This window comes from Symsagittifera roscoffensis, chromosome 1, assembly GCF_963678635.1.
Source record: "Symsagittifera roscoffensis chromosome 1, txSymRosc1.1, whole genome shotgun sequence".
NCBI lineage: Eukaryota > Metazoa > Xenacoelomorpha > Acoela > Convolutidae > Symsagittifera > Symsagittifera roscoffensis.
The window spans coordinates 14,169,653-14,189,212 of record NC_087062.1 but is presented as its reverse complement, the minus strand read 5'-3'; the positions used below and the strand labels follow the sequence as shown (position 1 = coordinate 14,189,212).

The window sequence follows — 19,560 nt, the reverse complement described above, 5'->3', positions numbered from 1 at the left end:
TAAAAATAAAACTAATCTTAAGTTAATTTTAAGTTGATTTTCGGTTTTTCTTATGTAACAGTTTAGCTGACTACTAGCATTTTATCGGCAACATTTTGAGTTCGTTAATTATTCAAACTCTGAAGACCTTGCTAGAAAAACTAGCATCTTAAATTGGATGTTTTATTTTGCTTCCCAGCTAATTATGCACACTGCATCCGATTAAACATCGGGAAAAATTGGGGAAAATTTTTTCAAAAGAAGGAAAAATGGAACAAAAAGGAGGTTTGTTGTGGATAGGTCTAAAACGCATGGAGTGATTTTGCAGGTGTTTTTACGGTGCTACGCTCAAACCATTGCTTAGGTATAGCTGATGTGCATTTTGAACATATTGTTAATGGCTAACAAATATCACATCTAGAAACATGACTGCTTTTGCTGATATATACCAGATTAAATCAGAACAAAATCCAAAAAAAAATAGAATAATATTGTTTGGATTGATTGATCAGAAAGAGAGAATAGAAAAAGACGAGCTTCAAACATGCTATCTGAGCAAACCAAACCGAATAGCATTTAACTCTGCACCGCACCTTTGTATTTATATTTTTCTAAAGTATATGCTGTAAATTGTGATCAAAAATTCTTTCAGCTCTTTTTTTTTCATCAGGCTCCGTTTCGTTTTTGGCTAGATGATATATATCACCGCCAACACGTTTGTATCCAATCTTTTTGATTTTGTTACCAAAATACACCATCGTTGTTTTTGATGCATCTACACTATTTATGAATTGTCCTGCCTGTGTAAATTTGCTCCACTAATCAATGGAAAACTAAAGACCGAATCCATTTAACATTCACCTTTAAAAAGTGGTGGAAAATTACAACGTGCTTTGGAAATTTTTATTGATCATCAACCATCGCAAATTCGCGCATGAAAAAAATGACTTAATCTGCTGGCTATCAAATACCTGCCTTTCAAATTTCAAATTTCAATCCGTGTTTTTGTTATTTAGAAATCTGAAGTTATATTAGTAAAGTAGTATTTGGTATAATTTATGTCATCACTTGGTCAACCTACAAAAAATTGAGCTTCGGTCAAAGATATTTTAGACCAAAAATCTCTTCCTCAAACCATATCGAATTATTCGATAATGATGTTGCTCTGGATAAAAATATTCTGATCAAAAACAATTTGAGACCAAATTACATCTACTAAACTTGTAGATAACCACAACAGAATACCACTATCTTGTTATTTGTTATAAAGTCATGATGCATTTATTATAAAATCAAAACTCATAAAAACTGGCCTGTATTAGGCGTTAGTTTGAGTATCAGCTTTACTAAACAGATATTCAAAAATAAAAATGAGTATGACGATATACCTTTATCGTATAACTCATTTTTAAGTTACTTGTTCTTAATACGCCATTTTACTTTATCATTAATTCCTGACGTTTACCGAAGACTCTTAAAAAGTGAAGTGCTTTTTGCTCTATTTATGAACTGCACCACGCGCGTGCATTTATCGAAAGCAGCGGACTAAAAAAAACGACATACATTATTCGTCCCAAAAACTGGCAGAATTAAAGAACTAAAAAGGCTCAAACTCATCAACCCAAGGCGTGGCTCTCCTGCGATTTCGGATCATATGCTATTAACTTCAATTACAGGAGCTTACTTTATGCGCTCGAACAATTAAGTGCTTATTCGGTAGTTGCAAGAATCATGACACGAAAATTTTCAGTTTGACGTCACAGTCTCGGGGCATGAATGGACCTGACTCTGAGGACACTTTTTACCAGTTTCTCATCTAAATGGCCACCAAAAATAACCTCACGGCAGTCATAAACATGGACGACCCAAATGCGGAACCGGGAGAACACGAGGAGTCCTCTCAGCAGGTGCTAGTCCAGGAACTCACCCCCCAGCTGCTGAAGAAACTCCTCAACCCTCCTCCCCCTCCCGAAAGAGCCAGATCTGCCCATCACCATCACCACAGGAGTCCCACACCCACTCAGCGGAAACCCTCGTCAATCAACAATCACCTAGAGCTCCCAGATGAAGATTCAATGCGATCTTCGAAAGTGTCAATCCGGGAACAACTCGAGAAGTCGGCGATTAGTTTGGACGAGTACGGCGCCGCACCCCGCGTGAGACGGAAACTATGCGGCTGCATCCCACTGCCAGGGAAAAAAGTCGCTCAAAAAGAAACTCACCAAGAGTTAGAGCCAAACACCGAGTTGGAGGAGGGCAAAACACTACCGAACGACTACGAACCGTTTCCGAAAGAACTGGCCGGAAAGCCGATAATGGAAATAGACCCGAGCCGGATGAAAAACAAATCGGTGGTGGTTATCTCAAAAAGAATGCGTAAAAATACAATATATCGTTTTTCAGCCACAAATGCGATGAATTTTATGAGTCCTTTGCATCCTCTGCGACGCCTCATGATGTATGTGGCAACCAACGAGTTTTTCGATTACTTGGTCATCTTGTGTATTTTAGCCAATTGTGTTTTTCTTACTCTGAAGGAGCCGGTGGAAGAAGCCGAATACTTCTTCCAAGCCTTTTACACGGTCGAGATGACAATTAGAATTTTAGCCAGGGGCTTCGTGATGCATAAACACACGTATTTACGGGATCCGTGGAACTTTCTAGACTTTTTTGTGGTTATGATAGGGTGAGTTGCTCAATTTTAAATAATCGAACCTGTCTACTTTAACGCTCAATAATTAAAACAATATCTGAGGGTAAAACTAAGGCTGATCTAAGTTTTAAGAGAGTTTTTGTAGAAGGGACGCATTTGAGTAGAAAAGAATAGTTTGGCTAAAGATAGTTACCGGTTCTCCCAAAATATTTAATTTGAAAAAAAATTAGTTGCTTAAGAGATGCAGGTGAACAACTTTTTATGGCTATAATCGTCCATCATGGGGGCCAAGATAAACTTTTTGCTCACCTGCGATTGGTTTTTAGCGAGGCTTAAAAATGTTCTAAGCCAAAGTTACTTAAGACCAGTACAATCTCTGCTAATAGTTTCTTATAATCATTAGCAGGAATTGAACTAGTGCTTTCCAGAGCTTTCGGAGAGAGTTTTTTAATATGAAGAAACCTGATGCACTGCATTCCTTTAAATTTTCATATTTCAGGATGATCTGCTGTTGAACAAAATCTGTGCCAATCATGCCAAATTTTCTGTTCACAATAACAGTTACCTTGAACCATTTGAACAATTTTTGAATCAGATGAAAACAAGTAACCTTAGCTTCACTAGTGGTAAAAATTAACGCAAATTCAAACTATTACTCTCTAAAATGCTCAATTTAAATGTCAATTGCGGCAAACGCTTATATTGAATTGCGCAAAAGTTTCTTGGGACCAAACGCAAATACCAGAAGTAAAGAGTATCAAAAACGATTTCAAGTAATTGCCAGCTTTTTTTGGTCTGAGAAAGCCCACTTTTACCATCCGTAGTTTTTTGTCGAGCAGTTTTAAGTGTTCCAAAAAATGATACAAGATCTGAACTTTTTTCCATGCTTATTCGAAAAACAATTCGCGCCTGTAGAAAAACTGGCGAATAGTTGAAACCATTTTTTGAAGCTTACACAGAAGGTGAGCTGAGATCATTTGCTCTTCGTCCCTGTTAAATTTTTGCACAAACTCACAGCAAAAAATGCCTTGACATTGAAATATGCTTTTTAGACAGTGAAATTTAACCTACGATGTGTTTTGTCCACTAGTGTATCATCGACAAGGGAAGCATCATTTTTGGGTGTAAGGTTTATGGATCTGAAAATGTAGATTTCCCCTGCGGTACGATTTGCCCTGCGGTAGGAAATTTCACGTTACGGAGTGCAATTTTGCTCAAATAAAAGAAGCCAAAAAAAAAGTTTGGTCACATAGAACATCTCATCAAATAAAGTTATGATCTATAAAATTTTGCAAAAGATGGCAAATTTGAGAGCTAACAATTTAGAGTATGTTTAAACTTGAGAACTATAACTTACAATATATTCATTCTTTTATCAGTCAATTGCTTATGCTACTTAGATCGTTTTTGTATATACATAAAAATGACAATATTAAGCGCAAATTAAGCTTTTAATATCTTAAATGCCTGTTTTTAATGTCCATTTTAGACAACATTCACTTCAGCAAAGTTTTCAAATGGCCCAAGAGCAAATGATCAAAGCTACTCTCTATGAGAGTACTAAAAATCATTTCAAAGATTTACCAAAATAATGAAGATGTAAATAACTATTGCATGTTTAATTTCATTATTAATCTAAACTTTTGAGAATTTCGCTTATAAATGTATTTGTGATTTTTTAACAAATTGTTTTTTATTTGAATTTTCAATAGAATTTTTTATTGTTAAGTAAGAAGATCTACAATCGTTTTGTTCTTGAAATAAAATTTCAAGAGCTTTGTTTTTGTTTCATTTTGGGTAAATTATTTTTTAAATTTTTTTCCATCAATTTTTTCTTTTGAATAGTACTCATTGCTTGTTTTTGCGATACTTTTGAGTTTTAAACTTTTCATAAATGGTAGCTCTGATTATTAGCTCTGGTCTATGTAAAACTTTGATGATTAATCGAATTTAATGTTTTCAAAAGTGGATATTGAACACTAGCATTTTAAAGATCAAAAAATTGAATTTCCGCTGAATTTTTTCTACTATAAGACAATGTTCTGCTAGATGGAATGTGATGAAAAAAAAATCAATTGAACAAGAAAATTGCATTGCCAATCAGTGTGATCACTTTCCTCATTGTTCCGACTTTCGATACGAAAGTAACGGAATATTTGTGCTCGGGGTGGGTTTTTTTTTCTTCAGACGAATTTCGACTTCTTAACTAGCCATTTTTGACGGAATAATTTTATATCATTCGAAAGCTATTGTTGTCCTGAATTCAAATTCGAAAAGATATTTTACCTGTGATCCTTTTTCGTAAAGTTATGGGGGTTTAAAGATTGCCATTTTGGCCAATTTGGGACAATTAACTCGCGATATATTAACGCGTAAGCGGAGAGTTAATCCGTCTTAAAATTGTTCCAAATTGGTTGAAAGAAGCTTATTTGCCATAATTGATTTGTTACAAGGAGCGTAACCTATCTTTTCGTACTTTATATGGCGTGTGGGGTGATGATTTTCATAAAAAATTTCAAATTTTAGAAAAAAAAATTTTCATTTTATTTTTATTACATTTAGTTTTTGATGTTATTACTGCTCCATAAAACCTTAAAAGGCAGTCGGAACATTCAGGGCCTCGCCCTGATACGAGCAGTCTTGTTTCTTTTGTTTCTGATAATTTAACACCGTTGGAAAACAAACTTACTACAAATGGTGATGACTGGATGTTCAGACCCAAAAAACACTCCTAAGTGTTTCAAATCACAACCTGAGACTTCAGAGAAACTTTTTCAGGTCGTGCTGTTAGTCGGTGGTGCAAAAAGTTTGATTAAATTCAAAGTAAATGTTGTCCCAAATTGTCGATAAAAATACACCTCTCAGAGATAAAAGCATAGATATGCTGTTCATTTTGTCCACTAGTGTAGATTACTAAAATCCGAAGTATAAGAAAAAACAATCCAGCTATTTAATTTGAATCTGCCATCTGTGCTGATATATCATCAATGATCTTACATGACATTACAGCTTTTATAAACTCGCTGTTCCCTAAAATTTCACGCCGCTGGTAAAACATAATGCAGATGATCTAAGCGCTAACGTTCCATTTTATTTTGAACTCTGCGTTTATTCATGTACCCGGGTGCTTTTGGGATTTTTTGATCGAAAAGTTTCATTTTTCAGGGTCATTTGAAACTTCATTTATATTTGAGAGCAACATTTTCAAAATTCTTCCAAAAAATTTGTCAGCCAATCATTATTGCCGTTCTGTGTACCTTTTTTTAGAATGTCACTGACCTTTGGTTTGTTGATGACTTCTGTTTCTCTGACATTTCTCACTTTAATATTGTTTTGCTTATAGATATGTGATTATTGTTCTGGAGACGACACGCGCCAATCCCAACTTCTCCTTCAATGTGGCCGCTTTGAGGACCTTCAGGGTGCTAAGGGCTCTCAAGACAATATCAATCATTCCAGGTAAAATATATCTCCAAGTAGTTAATCAGCGGTCATTGGCTTGGTTCAAAAGTGAACGGAATAAATTTTTCTTTTCGTGCCGCAAAATAGCGTTGAAGTTTTTTCAGCATTCTTTGAAAATTTCTTTTTTCATCATTGAAGTATGCCATTGGCGGATTTAGGGGGTGGGTCCCTTTTTGATGACATCCATTTTCGGCGATCAACCCTATTTTTTTCTAAAGGCACCTTTGACGCCAATACAAAATAATTTTGAAGGGAAAAAAACGCGACTTTTTGGTCAACAAATTTTAAAAAGTGCTAAATATAGCATTTTGACCAATTTTTCAACAAATTGTCTGCGTCACAGAAAGATTTGTGTAAATAGAGTCGGTATAGTCTTCTGGGAGCGCTCGGAAAATCAATTTCGTCGGCATAAAATAATGCCGACAACAATTTTGATTTTTCTTTGAGTTCCCCCCTCGAGAAAATCCTAGATCCGCACCTGAATTATGCACCTTAACACCCTTAGTACAAATTGACGGTAGGTAAAAAAATGTATTAGTCGAAATTCATCCTAAAAGCCGCCATTTATACACGGATTGACTAGCTGAACTTCTGAGTGTTTCTGTATTTTTTGACCGTAGACAGTTTCTCACATGTCTGACCCAAATTTTCAATCGAACTTTTTTTATTAGTGTTGAATTAATACTTCACGTTTAAAAACACGTTGAAAAAATGTATGTTCAGCCTTGAAATTTGTTGAAAACTCATTCATACGATCTGTTCAAATATGGTTTCTATTGCTAAAACTTGCAAAAATTTATATATAACTTCAAAAAATTGCCATTGCCTAGATTTTGGTGTTCGTTCTTTTTTTGGTGATTCTTGCTTCGCAAAATTTTGACTAAATTTTGACAAAAAAATTTGACAAAACTTTTCAAGTGAGCAAAATTTACTCATGTGTGAGTAAAAGCTCTCATTTGAATTTGACAGCGCTTTTTTCGTCCTCATTTATAAAATGTTGACTTGCTATCGTCTGAGGACGATAGTGAATGCACTGATAAATGCGTTGAAGATGCTGGTTGCGCTGGAATTGTTTTTTTTTCTCTAAGACAGCACATTCAATCTCTTTTGCAGTCCTAAAAAGTTACAATTCTTGTTAAAAAATTTTATGACAATCTTCTTTCTGAATTATATGCGTTTTCATAAAATTTATAATTAAATCAGCTCGAAAACTGTCAATTTATAAATATACATGCGAAGTTTTTTTTCTACCTCAAACTTACGAGCTCTTTCTTACGTGCAATGTTTTGTGTGTTCCTCTTTTAGGTCTGAGAACGATAGTGAATGCACTAATAAATGCACTGAAGATGCTGCTAGAGGTCATGGTCCTCATGGTCTTCGGTCTTTGTGTGGCCTCTCTCCTCGGTCTGCAATTATACATGGGGGTACTGCGCAACAAATGCGTGCTCAACTGGCCATCAAATATCTCGAATGAAGATTACTTTAATCACACCAATAACCCTGGTGAGTAATCAACGGATTTCAATAAATGTTTCCTCATTTTGAATAGGTTCTTGCTTTTTCAATCACAAGGAAATAGCACATACGGCACTGAGGTTTAAGTTGGGGATTTCGTTCGTCGCATGAAATGATATCCGTTCATACATCAGTAGCTCAGAATTATAATAATAATAAGTGAAAAAAGGAGAAACAGGTTACTTTGCAAGCAGTAAAGAAAATTTCGGCGACAATTTTATTTGCTAACTTTTTTTTATACAAGCTAATCTAAGAAAACTATCATTTAACAGGAAAAAATTGCTTTACGAACTCAAATTTAGACTAAATTTTAAAAATTTCTTACCGGTTTTTCTCGAAACTGAGACAACCTGAGACAACTCTGAGAACCATGAATTAAAGCGTTTTAATAAGGTAATTCCTTCCAATCATTATAATGATTATTTGCGGTAAATGCTTTTGGTTCAAAAAAACAAGTAAGCCTGCTCGCTCACCTTATTTGTTCAAAATTAGACCAAAAATCAAACTTTTCAATCGGTTTTTCTTCGAAACTGAATTATGACTGAAACGTCTTTAAAATGATATATCCTTTGACCTATTCCATTGATTTTTGTGGCACCTGATTTTGCGTGGAATTCGAAAAAAATAAAAATACTTAGGCATATCCGAATTTAAAGTTCCTCCCCATTTGCAATGATCGGAAAAAAATCATCCACATCATGAAAAAAAAAATTAAGTATTTAACATCTAGTAACGAAGCAATAAGTCCAAAAAACTTGCCCTAATTCAATTTTGAAATTTAATTTGCCGCCTATTCGTTAAGAGCACGAATTAATTGCACATTAATTTTTCTAAAATTACCACATTGTATCTTTTCAAACCTGCATAATTTTCCAAAAAAAAATGATAAAAAGTGAAAGCATTTTTTTTGAATTTGAGCTTCAATGCATCAAATTTGGTTAGATGGTGTACGTTAAGCTTGCGTTAAGCTCAACTTTTTATATAAAATTGCTTCATTAACAAGAATGCCTTATATAATACTCTTTTGAAGTTATTTTAAAAAATCCGGAAAAAAAAATCTGCACTGTTTGCATTTTTTCGAAAAATTTTTATCCAAAAATGTTCCGTAAAAGTAGCCAAAAGAAAAAATTTTATTTTAAGTTTGGCGTTTCAAAGCAGTTACAAAAGATAGTTTTAACCTAAAACTATTCTAAAACGAGTACAAGAGACTGTTTGTTTCAGTGAAGATTCAAAACATATTTTCAAGCGCGGTCAAAAAACAGTTAAATACGGTCAAAAAAGACTTTGCGCACATCAAAAAAATTTGTCATGCACAGCCTAGTACGTTTTTGTACCAACCTTTGAAAATGGGCAGAAACTTTGTATTCGGGGTGTGTTTTCGGGGAGTGCCTTTTTGCTTCTCTGTTTTTTTGTTTTTCACGCAAAATCAGGTGACACAAATAATCGTCGGAATGGTCACGGAATAAATCAAATTAAAACTGTTTCAATCTTGAATTGGAAGAATTCTCAGTTTCAAGAAAAACCCATTTTTTCTAATTTCGAGCAAATAAAGCGAGCGAGCAGGTATATTTATGCTTAACTTGAACTGTTTACATTAAATTTACTGTGCTTTATCTTAAATTTACCCGAGTAAATTTAGTTTTTGAATTTTGTTAACGCCACTTCGGAATCAAAAATTTCAAAATTTCATAGATTTTTTCAAAACTTAAAAAAAATTTTTGAAATTTATTTTAAAAAAACTATTTTTTTTGGTTTTCTAGAAATTTTTTTCTGCAAAACTTGTATTTGTATTTGCCTATTCTACTATGACTGTCAAATATTCCTAAACTCCAGTTTTTTTATTTCTTTCTATCATACCGCGTAGAAAAACGAGACAAATTTGAACTTTTTAATGTATTTCTTCAAAACTTTGTCCCGAAGATTCTGTGCTGCTGGCAGAGTAACCGTCTATTTCTGTTTGAAACGTGAATATTTGAAACGTTGAAAATTCTTTCTCTTAAAAAATTTGAACTAGAAATGAACTCACATGTCAGGTGGCACTCATACTTCGTTTGGGAAAAAATCCACGACGATTAAACTGAAAATCAACTACATCCTTTTTTGCTATAAAACAGTCAAAACTTACTCTAATTCGTTTGATAATTTTCATCTGGTTAACAATCTTTTTCTTTAAGGAAGTATTTTGAATGGGGAGACCCTTAAAAAGTCAATACTTAAAAAATCTACTCTTTTTTATCAATCAGGAAATTTAGAATTGTCAAAAGAGAAAAAGCATTAAATTAAGCAGTTATTACTATTCAGATAATTCAATAAAAAAAGCTAACATTAGGGCAAAATGTTGAATTTCCCGCCCGCCTGCACTATTTTGAAATAGTTTTTGATACAAAACTGATAATTTTCAAAGTTCGAAACGACAAAAGTTTCAGGGTAGACCAACTTTTTTCGGCGCTACAACACGCACTTTTCAGTACTAAATAAAATATTTTTCCTGTTGTTACGTGTTATCTAATCAGTCATCTTAACTAAATTAAAATTGGAACGTTTTAGTCGGTTTAATTTGCATCTAACTTTGGCAATAAACTTTAGTGGTGAATAACGCGAGATTGTTACCCCAAACTAGTTAAAAGTATGCCATATTCATGCCCAATTTTTGCAAAAATGCATCAACGCAATTCGGACAACAGTTTGTTTCCAAAAGGGAAAAATTGAAGGGTCAAAATGTGTCTGTAGAGAACAACAATGAAGAAAACCATCTACAGTCGGACCAATAAATACATATTTTTGTTCCGACTTTCAAGGAAAGTGAGGTATGAATTTATGCTCGGGGTGGTTTTTTTTATTCAGAAAACTTTTACAAAACTCTTCTTTCGGGAAATCGATTTCTTGATCTGCATGTGGCTAGCCGAATCAATACGCGACTAATTTTTTGTTTTTGATATTAACAGCCTAAAGTTCTGTTTTGTCAATATTTAATTTTACCAAATTATCCGAGACCAATTAAAGGGCAGTCGGGAACATGCAGGGCTTTGTCCTGAGAACAGCAGTCTTGTTTTAAATCTTGTATTTATTGTTTTCCTGTAGATGTCATGAATTGCCAAAAACTTAAATTCATTTTCTATTTTTTCAAAGTGCCGAACGATAGCTATAATTGGTTGCTTCATAACACTTTGTTTCAAGTGCACATAAAGCAAATCAACTTCAAATCATCTAAAAAGCAATTAAATGATTTAATCTAATATGTTTCAATGGAATCAACTTGAAAACAAAAAATTGAAAACTGATCAAATATCATAATACCAGACGCAAAACCGGTTTTTTACGGGCTGCAAAAAATTTTATCAGTTAAAGTGTTGATGACCGTTTACTGAATTTACTGACCATAAAGACACCTTCCTACTACTATTATGTTATTGACGGGGGTGCGTGCAGTCGCTTATCGTGTAATTGGGATAATTGTTTTTCATGAAATTTATTATAATTAAGCTTTTCAAGAAGAAATACAAGTTGCAACTGAATCCTTGTTCAACTTAATCAAGCGCAGTTTCTAAGACCTAAATTCTACAATTAGATTGTATCTTAACACAATCAACCTCCCCTATTGCTAATTAGCAATGGGATCTAATTACACAAACTTAAAAAAAATGACTATGTAGTTTCGTTTTGATTTTTGATGAATAGTTTTGATGTTTCACAAAAACTATTAAGTTTTCATTTGAGCAGGTCTCTTTAATATAAATTGTCCGAACTGTCTTCGGCCGAATTGTCTTCGGATGAATTGTTTGAGATTTTTTGGTAGAATTTTCTGTGTTTGTCTCTGCACTGCTCATTTCCATTTTGTCTATGATAAAAATAGAAAAATCGCAAAAATTGCTAATTTTTTTTTCAATACCTATATACCTCAGATATACCTTTTTTCTATATCTCGGACACAGTTTTTACAATTGAAAATTGCGTTTTTTTTCTTAAAAAAGTTCCATGAAACATTCATCATTTTTATAGGTAATGAAGGAAGGAAAATTTACGCTATCAATTTTCATGTTTTTCTCTTGATCTCTGTGTTGTCATATTTTAATTTTATGAGTTCAAATAAATCTCTATTTTTTGTTTTTTTTTCCGTAAAATTAGCTGTTCTTTTTCTTTCAACTTTCACACATATATAAAATTTTTTGGCGTGCTTGCGTTAACTCAAACCAAATTGGCCTGATAGTTGTAAATTATACTGTTAAAGTGCATGAAAAGTCACTGTTTTTGTTTGAAGCGTTCAAAATAGCTTTTCTACCATATTCACCTGTCTTTACCAGATTGTTGAAACAACAGAATTGATTGAAAATAAGAAGCGTGAATGACAAGCAAGATGAGCCATAGCAGAACATTAACTAAAATATAAATCTTAAAGAAGTGTCATTGCGGAGCGTTATTTACCTGCAGTAATGATCGTAATCAAATCATGCAATGGAAGCTCAATATTTTCACATCCCTGAAGCTCTCTTTATAATCATATGTCTTACGTGTAATGGCGTACTATCCCATATATAACAAAAAAAATTAAGAAGCTTTTTTTAGTTTGTAAAAATACCTATAAGTGAAAATGTTCTTTACCGCTAGCAAATATCGTACAAAAGTTTTGACTATGACGAACTTGCCAAATATGCATCAGATTCAGCGGGAAAGGAGCTCATCCACGCCTTCGGCACTATTCCACGAAACTTAAATATGGAAGTTCACTCTTTGAAACTATTCAATGGCGTCATTGGTGATTCCCGTGCCTCACAATTTTTTTTAGTTGTGACGAGATATAGTTAAAAACTACCCGCACTTGAGTTTCATAGATATAATCAATTCAATTCGGGGCAGGGGGACGCGGGGCTAGTGGAATTCGATTTGTGCAGTGCAAAAAGTTGACTAAACATTTCACTATCTACAACAATAATTCGATTTACATAGATTTCATGAACAAAATTTTTGGGCTCTTTTCCACCCCCCCCCCCCCCCCACATTTGAATTTCATTTTTGAAAAACTGTTTTAAAGCTGTCATATTAAAATAAAATTTTGCAGGATGAACAACTTAACTATTGTGAACACATTTATTCTTCATACCTTACCTCGATATATGACGCATTCAGCCATAAGAACACGTAAAAGAACCAAGGACATGGGAAAATTGATGCGTGGGAAGGGGGCGTGGAAAAATCACTATTATTGATTACTTAGAAAACAAAACCTAATTATAACTCACTATAATTGATTATAATTGATTATAACTGATGTTTGTTTTTCAAAAATAATCGATTACTTAGACAACATTTTAGACAACGGAAACTCTTTATAATCAATTTTTACCCATGAAACTGTGGTGAAAGTAATATGAACTCTGACTAGAACTCCTCTATGAAATGTTTGAATGATGTAAGGATTTTCTAGAATTATTCATTTCAATCTGATTTCTGGTCCGAAGTTTTCAAAAACTATGCTAAGTTTAGCTAAAATATGAAGTGTGACTCAAGATTTCGTGTCACTGGGCAAAGGGTTAACAATCAAACCAAATCTGATTATCGTAAAAGTCGAAACTATTTTATTGCTCCGAATTTTGAAGAAAAAGCCCAATGTTTCTTCTAAGAATTTTTGACGAATTTTTATAGCATCTGGAAAAATATTGTTTTCTTGAACTCAAATGAGAAAAAAATGCTACTTTACTTGTGACTATTTTTCGCGAAGTTACGGGGGTTTAAAAATTGCTAGCATATGCAATTTGGGATAATTACTGTGCGATATTTTGCGCTCTTTTAAGCCAAAAAGAAACAAGGTAATTCGTTCTAAATTGAATTGAGGCCAGCAATTTAAATTTAGTATTACAATACGAGAAGTCAAACATACCATTAGTATTTTGCTTAGCGTGTGGGGTGATAAAATGAAGAAGAAAATGAAAGAAAAAATTGTTTTTTTTTCTCAATTATTTTGTCAATTACTCAACCACCAAAAAAAACTTTTTAAACTTTTTATTTGGCCTTAAGTGCAGTTGGAGTTTTCAGGGCTTTGCCCTGACAAACGAGCAGCCTGGTTCAAATTACCACTTGGTTAGCTTCAAAGAACTTAATATAGATTGTCTATCTAATTGTTTAATTGTTCTGACTTTCGTAACCATAGTAATGGAATATTTGTGCTCAAAGTGGTTTTTTGTTTTCTTCAGACAAATTTCGACTTTTTAACTAGCCAAGTTTGACGAAACTTTTAAAAATCATTCGAAAGATATTGAGCGTGAAAGGAGCGAAAGGAGGAAGAGTTCGCTTTTCACACTGAATGCATCAATGAATCAAACTCCGAGATTCAATTGAGTATATAATATGTGCTTTTTAAAACCCGTGATGACTGCATCATCCTTTTTATTTAAATTTGTGAAAGTTTTGTTTTCTGCAAACGATTGAGCTCTGAATGTATTTTAGACAATTGGCAGATACACATGTCTTTCGACGAGACATACTTAGTCTGTGGCAACACCAGCTACACCGGGTAGGCTGCACTAGATCACGGACTACTGTGCAAACATCCGATAGTTTAAACGTCCGAAAACTCAAAAATTTTCAAAAAAAAAATAGTTGGAAAATGCAGCTAAAAGGAGATCTGACATACAAAGATCTAAGAAGAAATAGTTGTTCACATTTCGTGGTCTTTAAGTTTCTATTTCAAAATCAAAATACTTGCCTTATGTTGTCAAAGTTAAAATACCGGCAGTGTTTTAATTACGGCATTATTAGTTTACAATGTCTTGCGGATGTTTGCACAATCACCTAGGACCAGCAAGAAAAAAACGGCCTCACTAACCAATAATCACCCCCATTTTGCTAATCAGATACTCACTTTATCATAACCTCACTTATAATGGATCTCTTTAACCAGCAACCCCCCCCCCCCCCCCCCCCTGGTAAACACAAATTCTTTAAAGGCCTATTTCAAAGGTTAAGCATATGCAGATTTTCAGCACAGTAAAACGAATTCCCCAGGGGGGGGGGGTAGTTAAAAAGATCGCTTATAATTAGTCACCGAATGGATTGTTGCTGTATCTAGTTGTTCACTCACGCATTTTTAACTCACCATTTTCTTCAATGATTCTCATATGTTGATCATGAAGACGACCAAGCTGAAGTAGTTTCCTTTCTTCGAAGTCCTTGTCGTGTTATTTCGAATCATTCTTGTTTCCATAAATTGTGTGCTCTAAATTGTGTGTAGTAGTGTTTATGCAGGGTGTTTTTTACGGACTGGTTTTTCACTTTGTTCAGAAAAGTTGCATCTAATTTAATTCAATAGAACTGTTGAAAAATTGAAAACCCCACAGAGTAGAACTAAAAACGAACAAATAAATAATTACAATTTTCTTTTTAAAGTAACTTTGTTGCCGGGTTATTCTTCCATAGATAATCATCGCTGATTCAGTGTTATTTTGTAGATAGAGGGGCATATTTATAAATGACCATCGTTAAAACCAACTACCCCTGTTTTTTTATCTAATCAAAGTGTGATTTCGATTAATATGTTTGATTTGTTGTTTTGCGCCTAAATAATTTTGTTTAATTCTCTTGTCCGATCTTAATTAATTTGAATTGTTGTGACCTTGTGTAGGGAGTGTGACGTGGGCCACACGTGTCTAGCTGTGGGCCCCAACCCCAACTGGGGCTACACCTCGTTCGACCACATCGGATGGTCCCTGGTCTCCTCCTTCCAACTCATCACCCTCGACTACTGGGAGAACTTATACGACCTAGTGAGTCATTAAACCCCCCCCCCCCCCACACCTCAATACATGTAGTGTAGTATAGTCTTGCTTATATCAGTCTGCTAGATGAGGGGGCCACTCTCAAAAAGTCAACCCGAAACGCAATTTAATAACTATAAATATTATTAAGTGCTTTCTTAAGATATAAATACAGAATTTCGAACTTGCCTAACTGTTAAAACTGTAAAACTCGAATTGACAGCGGACCCAAGGCTGACGAACGAGAATACCATTTGTTATTTTTGGTTACTTAAAGGAGGGCTATTGGTTTTGATGTTGTGATTTTTCCATTGTTTGAGCTCGTAATAAATATGCGTATGTTGTAACAGATTCTGATGTCGGCTGGTCCCTGGAATGTGTTGTTTTTCATCATCCTCGTCTTCTTCGGCTCTTTCTATCTCATCAATCTCATGCTCGCGGTCGTCACCCTCTCGTACGAGGAGGAGTCCACCAACGTCGAGAACGAGGCCAAGGTCAGTCAGTCACTACTTTAACGCCATAGTTAAGCCATACTCTGGCAGCATTGGCAGCCAGTGCTTAAAATCACGCAAAAACGCTGAAATTTTGTATCTCAGATTTTATGTTTAAACTTTCTTTCGGAAGTTGCAGCAATTCCACAGTTGCATCTATGCTGAAGACGTGACTTCTAGTTTTACAGTGGTTTTGGTCAACCCTTGATTCTTAGGATCGCGTTCCGATAGATATCACCAAATGAAAATATGACGTTTTCAATCTGTATTTCCCAACCATCACCGCTACTCATGGTGCGTACGAGGTGTATCACGACAAATGTCCCACGTTTCACCCCACGCATATTTCGCCCCTCTTAAATGTAGTGGCACATTTCGCCCCTAGCAGATTTCGCCCCTAACTAACTACACAGTTAACTAACCGCCGCTTTTTTAGTAAACAATTTAAGGGGCGAAATGTGTGGGGGCGAAATGTGTGTGGGGTGAAATGTGGCAATAAATTCACGAGGGGCGAAATGTGTGAGGGGCGAAATGGTTGTGAATACCTATCACAACTGAAGATACATTCACAGCCGAAACTCACAGTAAAAATTAAAACTACAGAAAAATTAATTCAAGTTTAAATTGATATTATTAGATAATTATTTGATTTATTAAAGGAGCAGAGCATCAGTTTTTCTTCGCTGTTCAAGAAATTTCTGCTCAATTAAGAAGAAGGAAAAGTCCCGTCCAAAATCTGTCCAATAAGCTCGAGTTCCATCTCCCGGTATTTTCCCATTCCGTCGCCCTCAACCGGCGTCATCAAATCCAGACCATGTGAAGCTCCTGGAATGGCACTCAAGGTGTTCAAATAAGGAGTGGAACTGTTGGTGATTATTCCGGTTCCGAACCACGGATCCAGTTGTCCGTTGGTCCAGATGACGTTCGAGGCCGAGAAAACTTTAGATCCCCAATAGTTGATCTTGAACCACTGGTATCTGCCTCCTTCTGGGAGTCCACTGAATAGCGATCCGCAATAGGCGTCCAGGTCCTCCTTTGTCCACGGAAGGTTCGCAAACATGGAGTTGTCAATAGAGCTTCCGATTTCTGGAACAAGGATTTATTCGACGTTTTGATTGGATTTGTTTATTTTGTTGAAATTCGTAAAAAAAATGATTCCGCCTCAGCTTAAGGATCTTAATAATGGTAATTATTTAGGAAGTGAAAAAAAAATCTTTTTTTTTGTTAGAAAGATTGATTAGGAATGATTAGATGAAATGGAATCGGCTTTCTAGCTCTAGGAACTTGCCTGGCAAGTACTCCCAGCAAAGTTGGAAGTCCCAAGCAACTCCACGAGTACCATTGTAACATCCAGTCGGGTCAGCACAGTTAATTATCGGATCCTCGATGTCAATACAGTCATCCTTGTCCGTCCCATAGTAGAATGCCACTACATCATGCAATGCATCGACGTCCCTGGGGGCGTCGTAAACAATTCCCGATGCCACTTTTACGGTGTTGGCAGGGAACCCGTTAGCGGGAAAGGGGTAGTTGAGCAATGCGAGCTGAGCGAACGAGTTCCTGATTATCTTCAGAAGGTCTTGGTAGTTGCTGTCGTTCACAGGTTCGCATGTGTTCATCAGGGTGGTGATTTGAGCATATCCCTGCGAGCGGGGGCTCCACGTCGACAACTCGTGCAAAGTGTCGAAACCAGACTCGACCAGAGCTACCACCTTGTCTCCATCCTACAGACAAATAAGGTCTTTTACCAGACATTTTTTTGGAAAGATTAAATTTTTGCGGCCTCTTAAGATGATAGGCTGCAGATTAATTTGCTAGTTAAACCTCCGATTTAAAATTTAGCTAAAACTCTTTTTTTAATAAAAATAAAACTTTTTTATTAATAAACGAAAGTATCTGGCCCTTTTTTGTAAAGCTCTAAGAAATTGTTTGGGTAGAAAAAAATAAGACTTTAAAAAAACATCAGAACTGCCAAGAAAGCGACTTACCTCGGATCCGCCTTTGAAGATGGAAGTCACAGTTTCCCAGTATGTAGACCGGGTTTCGAATTCATCCGCCATCCTGAGGGGCGCTCCAGAGGCCAGCGCTCCTGTGATGTGATCCGGATACTTAAACCTCATGTATGAAGCCAAACTCCCGGCGTAGAAAGATCCGAACGTGATTATTTGGGCATCGGAGATTCCCAGAGCGTACTTGTAGAAGTAGATTAAATACATGTAGTCGGCGGTTACTTGATCAACAGACAGGTACGGAAGGTACGATTCATCGAAACTAGACTCGCCAAAGGGAAGTGACTCTCCGTAGAATCGGTGCTCCACGAAAAACACCAGTGCCTAGACAGAAAAGCGTCGGTTATGTATGACTGCCTAGTTGATTCTATTGAATTACTCCTAATTGAATCTGTTGACGGTTTGGCGCAATGTTTGTTCAGTTTGGAGGTCTTTTAATTTTTCGGAAAAGTGAAGAATTAAAAAAGGAGCTCTGCGTCCTATTTTGATTCACTCCTTTTCAGATCTTACATACATTTTTGTTTCAGTAATTCTCTCTTATGCCAATCTCTCGACTATAAGGCAACTACTTGAATATTATTTCCGCGTAAGATTCCAACATTCCTACGAGACCTGTGCTCGTTTGAACAATTACTTACCCCGTAGTACTTTGCAAGCTCTAGTACGTATCCCGAGTTTTTATAGAACTCCTCAATCGGACCTGGACCCCCGGTGTAGAGAAAAATTGTGTGGTTTTTCTGACTCAAATCCAGCTTTTGCAGAGCTTCGAGATCTATACCCGATGAAGTCACGAGTTCCACTTGCTTTCCTTCGTCCACTTCGCTTTTTTCATTGAAGTAGTCGTCAACCAGGATAAAGCGTTGGTTGAAAAACGCCTCTCCATTGTTCTCTTGCTGTGGGTCTTTTATCAGGCCATAATGGTCTTTCTTCTGCTGGAACTGAGATATTTGATACCTGAAAAATTGAGTATGCCCTATTTAAAATATTGCATGAGCGTTTTTTTGGATTTTTGCCACCTCTTTTCTCTTAAAAAAGTATTTGTCAATTTCCCAACATTCTTTCTTTTTTACAAATTGAAACGGTCAGCTGAAAATTTGTATATATTTTTTCAATTTTAACAGCTGGCTATTTCTTCTGGTAATTGAGCTTTCTAAAAACCAAAATTTAAGAGTTTTTTTTCACCCATATTTCAAAAGCAATCTGAAATAAATTACCCAGTTGTCAGACAAATCAGGAGACTCACAACGAAATATACCAAAAGTTTTGATGTCATTTTGAACAAAATTTGTTTATCACAACCAGTTTGAGCGCAGCTGAATTGGATTTCAGTTTTTGGAATAGTGAATTTGCCAAATATTTAATTTTCATTAGAAATCCACAAGGTTGTTTTTGTCATTAAATACACAAAAAACAAAATCCAACTGTCACCATATGTTTGCCAAAACCACCCCGCAACATATGATTTGTGGACATTGATCATTTATATGATGTTTGCGAGATGAATTAGTTAGTTTTCATTTTTATGTTGTCAGAAATGGTCATTTGTCAAAGGTCAACTCATTGCAACATAAATTGTTGAAAGTTCTTAAAATTCCTGCCGAAAACTTAGATGACGCAAAAACTGACGCCATGAAGCTTGACCACTTGTCCACTACGGGACATATCCGTTTGACGTCAATAAGACAATTTATCTATAAGTGAAA

The 19,560-nt window shown here is 35.4% G+C and overlaps 2 protein-coding genes across 4 annotated transcripts in view; one reads left to right on the top strand and one right to left on the bottom strand.

Annotated features, from left to right (window-relative positions):
• The first annotated feature begins 577 nt into the window (after positions 1-577).
• The window catches only part of LOC134838613 (sodium channel protein 1 brain-like), a 54,046-nt gene continuing 35,063 nt past the window's right edge, over positions 578-19,560 (top strand). Inside the window, exons 1-6 of one of the 3 annotated variants that reach the window (XM_063854119.1) lie at positions 578-2,665; positions 5,976-6,091; positions 7,400-7,597; positions 14,051-14,117; positions 15,225-15,366; positions 15,708-15,851. In XM_063854119.1, coding sequence (XP_063710189.1) covers positions 1,800-2,665; positions 5,976-6,091; positions 7,400-7,597; positions 14,051-14,117; positions 15,225-15,366; positions 15,708-15,851 — 1,533 coding nt within the window. In that variant the 5' untranslated portion in view covers positions 578-1,799. The remainder of the gene's footprint in view (positions 2,666-5,975; positions 6,092-7,399; positions 7,598-14,050; positions 14,118-15,224; positions 15,367-15,707; positions 15,852-19,560) is intronic. The other 2 variants (XM_063854111.1, XM_063854149.1) reach the window with 2 other exon arrangements.
• LOC134838916 (dipeptidyl peptidase 2-like) lies at positions 16,440-19,243 on the bottom strand. Its single transcript, XM_063854276.1, has 5 exons — positions 19,072-19,243; positions 18,496-18,811; positions 17,837-18,181; positions 17,137-17,572; positions 16,440-16,934 (listed from the first exon to the last, which is right to left on the bottom strand). Exons 1-5 carry the CDS (start codon positions 19,128-19,130, stop codon positions 16,555-16,557), a joined length of 1,536 nt encoding a protein of 511 aa, XP_063710346.1. The 5' UTR covers positions 19,131-19,243; the 3' UTR covers positions 16,440-16,554.

Excerpts from the sequence above, each read along its gene's own strand:
- LOC134838916 (XM_063854276.1), bottom strand. The coding sequence starts at position 19,130 with ATGACATCAAAACTTTTGGTATATTTCGTTGTGAGTCTCCTGATTTGT. Across the intron at positions 17,573-17,836 it reads TCTTCAAAGGCGGATCCGAG|GATGGAGACAAGGTGGTAGC; the intron begins GTAAGTCGCTTT and ends ATTTGTCTGTAG. Across the intron at positions 16,935-17,136 it reads TTGCTGGGAGTACTTGCCAG|AAATCGGAAGCTCTATTGAC; the intron begins GCAAGTTCCTAG and ends TCCTTGTTCCAG.